The 6,000-nt window shown below is 46.8% G+C and overlaps 1 protein-coding gene across 1 annotated transcript in view; it reads left to right on the plus strand.

Moving 5' to 3' along the window:
* The first annotated feature begins 248 nt into the window (after positions 1-248).
* Positions 249-6,000, plus strand: part of Ruvbl1 (RuvB like AAA ATPase 1) — a 30,730-nt gene continuing 24,978 nt past the window's right edge. The window contains exons 1-2 of the mRNA XM_050165431.1: positions 249-493; positions 2,385-2,471. Coding sequence (XP_050021388.1) covers positions 353-493; positions 2,385-2,471 — 228 coding nt within the window. The 5' untranslated portion in view covers positions 249-352. The remainder of the gene's footprint in view (positions 494-2,384; positions 2,472-6,000) is intronic.

A 6,000-nucleotide genomic window follows, 5' to 3' on the forward strand; every position in this document is an offset into this window, starting at 1 on the left:
ATAAACATTAAAAGGCGTTTGCGAAAACAAACAAAAAACTGCCACTAACATTGATAATGCTTTAAAGTATTTAGCGGTTCCCCATCAAAGACAGCCAGGGGAGGAAACGCTTGCCCTGGGGGAATCCAACCTGTGACACAAACGGAAGTTGGTGGGCGGAACTAACCCGCAGCCAGCGACGAGCGTTTCTTGCAGCCAATAGAAACCGAAACCTTCTTGCTTTTGCCAATGGCGCGCTGACAAGGGCGGGTCCCAGAGAGCGGCCTAGTAACGGCCGCGTGGTAACCCGGGCGCCTGGCGTGCCGCAGTGCCTACCCGTCCACGCCAGTTGTGTGTCCAGACGCTCGTCAAAATGAAGATCGAGGAAGTGAAGAGCACCACGAAGACGCAGCGCATCGCCTCCCACAGCCATGTGAAGGGGCTGGGACTGGACGAGAGCGGCCTGGCCAAGCAGGCGGCTTCAGGGCTCGTGGGCCAGGAGAACGCGAGAGAGGTGGGCGTGGAGCGTGTGCGCGGGGAGTGTGCAGCGGGACCCGAACCCACCGAGATCAGAAGAAGCGGGGATCACATTAGCGAGCAAAGATTGCATCCTTTGCGGGTCAGGGCACACAAGTTAGGTCTCACCGGAAACGGAGTGGAAGGCTGTGGGGTTAAGCACAGAACTAAGTTTTTAGAGTATTTTGGCCTGGGAGCTGACCTGGGAAGTAGTGATGGGAGAACCAGTCCGGCCTATTCCCCATCCAAGCACCATTTAGCTATTCCAGTTAAGTCTACTTAAAATCATTGGCAGTCATGCCAGGTGTTTGATCTTTAATGTTGTGCACACGAAGAAATCCAACTGTCTGTTCTACAGTAATAAAGCTGACCCCCCCCCCCCCAATTTCTACCCCAAATCAGTATTCTTCCCATTTCCTCTGCCCTCTCACTCTGGTTTCTACAGAGGGTCAGTGGCTACAAAAACTTCATCTTTACATTTGGTGAAGACTGCTTTCTCAGCCTCTTGCAAACTGAAGGTGCCAGGGACAAGACTCTGGTTTCTTCTTGGAGTGCCATCTATCTGGAAGGGAAACATCTGACCCTAGCTCACGTGCGCCTTTTCTTGAAAGCAGGTGATGGTAGTTCGTTGAATGCTTTGAGCCCATTGTTTGTTACTTCATTTCTGTCGAATAACCCTCACTTTGGTATGATGCTTTCTAGACATACAAAAAAAAAGTTGCAATGTTTGCACAGTAAATACTTAGTGTACCTAAGTTCTCCAGTGAACACCCTACAGTGGTGCTTTATGGTATACCTGTTCACGGATGAATCTACTGTCATTTCAGAGTCAACTGCAGGCCTCGGCACACTTAGCCCCTCCCTAAGCCCTTGTGTGTCCAAGGAGTTATTTTGAACACTTGCATTCAGACGAGTAGTCATGATTCTCAGAGATTGCAGTAAAACAGGTCTGAGGGCACTCAGCTGGCAAGGGAAAGGACCAGCATATAGGCTGGAGTGTATATGACATTGTGTCTGCCCTAGACGCTCTGCATTGGATTCTTGTATGACCAGTCACACCAGCAGCTTCCCTGGTACTGAAAAGTAAGATTGGTGATCTTCTAAAGACCTTCCTATTCTTTTAGTGTTAGCTTGTATTTCTTTACATTTCATTTGTTAATTGGTGTGTGTGTGTGCGCGCACGTGCACGCAAGCCCTCAAGTGCATATGGCTGGTGCACATGCAATGCCATCATGCGATTGCTGTGTTGCTTTGGTAAAGGCCAGAGGGTCTCTCCTCCCATTGTGGGATCCAGGGATCGAACTCAGCTCTTCTAGGTTTCGTTGCAAGTGTTTTGTACCCACTGAGCCATCTCAGCAGCCCTTTCCTGTCCTTTTATTGGACGATGTCATAGCATACCTTTTTTGTTTAGATAATGTTGTTGTGGCCTGGAATCCACATCCCTGCTGCCTTTGAACTTTAAGTTCCAGATCTGCGCTGGTTTCTGCTGCCTCAGTCTCTGTTTTCCCTTCTTGCCACCATACTTTAGCTGTGGAACTTGCTGTTCTCTAGACATGAAAGCTTCTGCTGTGGATATTTTGAGTTTTCGATTTTTGCCTGGGATGTAGATTTCTGCCCAGGGCTTCTTCCAATGTTACGTAGAGTGTTATGAGAAAGACCTTCCTGCTCCCCATGGCCACCCACTCTCTCATTACCCTTTTCTCTCCTAGCTGCGGTCTTGTGCCCTGAGCTGAGCACACGGCTCTGCTGCCTCACCTCCACTGCGCTGTTCCACTCCATAGCAGCACTCAGTGTTGGAAGAGTATGGGAACTATGTGGACCACGCACTGAATTGTTTCTACCACGAGGCATTTTAATGTTGACGGATTGTTTCTTTCCATTGTGTGCAGGCATGTGGCGTCATAGTAGAATTAATCAAAAGCAAGAAAATGGCTGGAAGAGCTGTCTTGTTGGCAGGGCCGCCTGGAACTGGCAAGGTACTCATTCATTTTCTGTTCTTTTTTTTTTTTTTTTTAACCTACCCAAAAAAATGATATTAATGTTTAACTCCAACTGAATTCATGTCTTAACTAGTCTCTAGCTAGACTGGTTATATGAATGTTTTAAAAACCAATGTACAGTAATACAATTTAGCATATAAAATCTGTCTTCTAAAGTTAAAATTACTCTGGCCTACCTCCAACAGAGAGTGAAATCCTTGGAGGGTCTCATTGTCTCTAGAATGTTCCTTTTATATCTTTCAGGTCTCCTTTGCTTCGTTAGGAAATACCTGTTGATCTGAGTGTCTTAAAATCCAGAGTGATCTATCTCTTCTAAGGGTGTTCACTCTACCTGACACGTGTGCGAGTGTGCATGTTACATAGGACATGTGTAGAGGTCAGAGGCCATCTTTCAGGATGGTTCTCTTGAACTCTGTTGTGGGGTCTGGGACTCAAACTCAGGCTGTCATGTGGGGCAAGTGCTTTTACCCATTGAGCCATCTTGCTAACCCTTTTTGGTTTTGGTTTTGTTTTCCCTTGAGATAGCGTCTCTCATGCATCCCAGCATGGCCTCAAACTGGCTGTGTAGCCCAGGCTGGCCTTGAACTGCTAAGCTTCCTACCTTTACCTCAAGTGCCAGGATAATAGGTGGCCTCACTATGTCTAACTGGTGGGATTCCTGAAAGTTCCCAGAATTCCTAGTCTGTGCCTCAGTTTTTCTTCACAGGGGCCACAGAGAACATGCACCTGGGTTTGTGTGTGTAAAAAAATAACCTCTTCCACCTGTAGTAAGGTTTTTTGTTGACCACCAGCTCAAAAATAACAACACAGATGGCTTATTAATTATGAAAGCTTGGTCTAGCTTAGGCTTTTCTCAACCAGCTCTTATAACTTAAATTAACTCATTTATATTAATCTATGTTCTATCATGTGGTATTACCTCTTTTTCATCTTGTACCTCCTGTTTCCTCTCCCTATCCTGGCGTATCTTTATTGTAATCCAAGCACCTAAATTCCTCCTCCTCTTCTTCTCTCTCCCCGGAAATCCCGCTTATCTTTCCTGCCTAGCAATTGGCCATTCAGCTCTTTATTAAACTAATCACATCTTCACACAGTGTAAACAAATATTCCACAACCCCCCCGCACTGTTCCTAAATGAGTGGTAAGAGAATAACTAATTCTTACTAACTACTGAATAGATGGTGTGTTTGTTTTGAGACTGGGTCTTACTGTGTAGGCCAGGCTGCCCCTGAACACAGAAAGTCTTACTGCAGAGGAAGAGCTGTGTTAGTAAACAGATCGAGCCCACCACAGCGGTAGCTCACTGGCCTCTACACAGGCAGCATCAGCTTGTTCATGGCATGTGCCATTGCTTACCATGTTTTCTTATGTCAGGCCCCTTCCTTCGCCATCCAGTTGCTTTCCTAAAGTTGGCTGGAAGTTCCTTCTGTAGGTTTGTTAGTGGAAAAGACTCTCTTGTCCTTGTTTGATTGTTGTTGTTTGAGACAAGGTCTCTGGTAGCCCAAGATGGCCTCAAACTTGAAGATAAAATGCTTGTCTCTGGTGTTAGCTGGCAGTCCTCCTGTCTGGTCCTCTGAGTGCTGGGATTGCAGGCATGACCTGCCAGACCTGGCTTTGTCCTTGTGTGAAAGAAGCTGTGCTGGGTACAGTGCTCAGTTTCCTTGCGTGCTGGCTCTTCCCTGCTTGTTCTGCTCGGCAGTCCGGTTAGGAGGGTTTCCGGTTTTCCTTCTGGGTGCTTTGAGGTGTTTTGGCTTTATGGCTTCATCATGCACACCACCAGGGGGATTTTTGTTTCTCTGTCTTGATGTAAACTGTGCTTCTTAAGCTTGAGCCTTATGTCTCTGATGTGTTCTGGAACATCCTCAGCCTCCATCTCTTCAGCTCTTTCACCATGTTCTGTGTTCTCTATCTGGGGTCTAGTTGGGTCAAGTTAAAGTTGGAATATGGATTTTCAACCTGAAGACATTTTGTAACATCACAAATATTTTTTCTTTGGTCACAGCTTGAGTTGAACACCTTCCCGGGAATGTAATAGTCCTCAGAATAAGGAACCAGTCTGTCTCTACTGTCAGTGGGCTAAAGTTGAGAAGTGCATGGAGTAGGGCTTACAGAATAGGATGGTGGGCGTGGCTGGGCCTCCACCTGGAGAGGTGATTATATTTTTTGACATTTGCTATGTCTTTGTCTCTGGACTATTTGAAAACAGGGGACCCTGCTATACACCACAGTGTCCTCATCTTCCTCTAACGAACTTGACTCCTGCAGCATTAGCTAATGTGCTGTTTGTGTTAGAATTTTTTATAGTTTTTATAAATGAAAAAGAATTAACCAAAAAGAATTAGGAACGGGGTTAGGAAGAGTGGTCTCAGCAGTCCGAGGAGCATAGCCTTTTGAGGAAGGTATAGGGAGCCTGTCGTCCGCTGCTGTAGGCCGTTCACAGCAGTTAACTGGTTACTTCACTGCTGTGCCTTGCTCTCGTGGTGCTGGGGGTTAGCCCAGGACTCTGCTTGCAGCAAGTGCTCTACCACTGAGCTCTTTTGGGAAAGGGTCTTACTCTGCGTCAGAAACTCCTTGTGTAGCCCAGGCTGGCCCTGATTTTCTGTTCTCTTGTCTCAGCCTCTCAAGTAGCTGGGATTACAGGCATGTGCCTCAGTGCTCAGTACTGAGTATGCTTTCAAAGACAGCACAGTTGAGTTGTGTTCTGTTTTGTTTCTTAAATGAAAAGGAACTGAAAATGAAGTGTAAACGGCTGGGGAGATGGCTCAGTTGGTAAGGCACTCGCCACACAAGCATGAGGGGCTGCATGATAGTGTTTGCCCCTAATTCCAGTGCCCAGGAGGCAGGGACAAGGGGACCAGCCAGACTAGCTGAGTCAGGGAGAGATCCTGTGTCAGAAATTAAGATGGAGCCATGGAGAGATGATTCAATGGTTACGGGAATTGCTGACCTTCTGGAGATCCTGAGTTTGGTTCCCGGCACTCATGCCAGGTACCTTACAAGTGTCTGTGCCCCTAACTACGAGGGGGTAGATCCCCTTGTTTGGCCTCTGCGGACATGTGAATACATGTAGCTTACACTCAGACACAGTTGTACCCATTAAAAAAGAAGGTAGTGATTGAGGGTGATACCCAGGGTCAGCCTCTGACGTTTACATACGTGTGCACATGCACCCCACACACTATGTGCATACATGTGTGTATATACAAGATGACTTGTAGAAAAGAGAGTTCTTCAGTTTCTCACGTTTATTATAAAATTCAGACTTGCCATGTATTTGTCTGAGAGATGCAGGCTCACACAGGACCTGGGCTTTATCCTCAGTAGCACCAGAAAAAGAAAGTCAGAACGCAGCTGGGTGGTGGTGGCAGCGCATTCCTTTTATCCCAGCACTAGGGAGGTGGAGGCAGGCAGATCTCCGTGAGATCAAGGCTACAAGAGTTAGTTCCGGGACAGACTCTGAAGCTACAGAGAAACCCTATCTCAAAAACAACAACAACAACAACAA

This window comes from Alexandromys fortis, unplaced genomic scaffold, assembly GCF_014885135.2.
Source record: "Alexandromys fortis isolate MF-2015 unplaced genomic scaffold, M_Fortis_MF-2015_v1.1 scaffold_158, whole genome shotgun sequence".
Taxonomy (NCBI): Eukaryota; Metazoa; Chordata; class Mammalia; order Rodentia; family Cricetidae; genus Alexandromys; species Alexandromys fortis.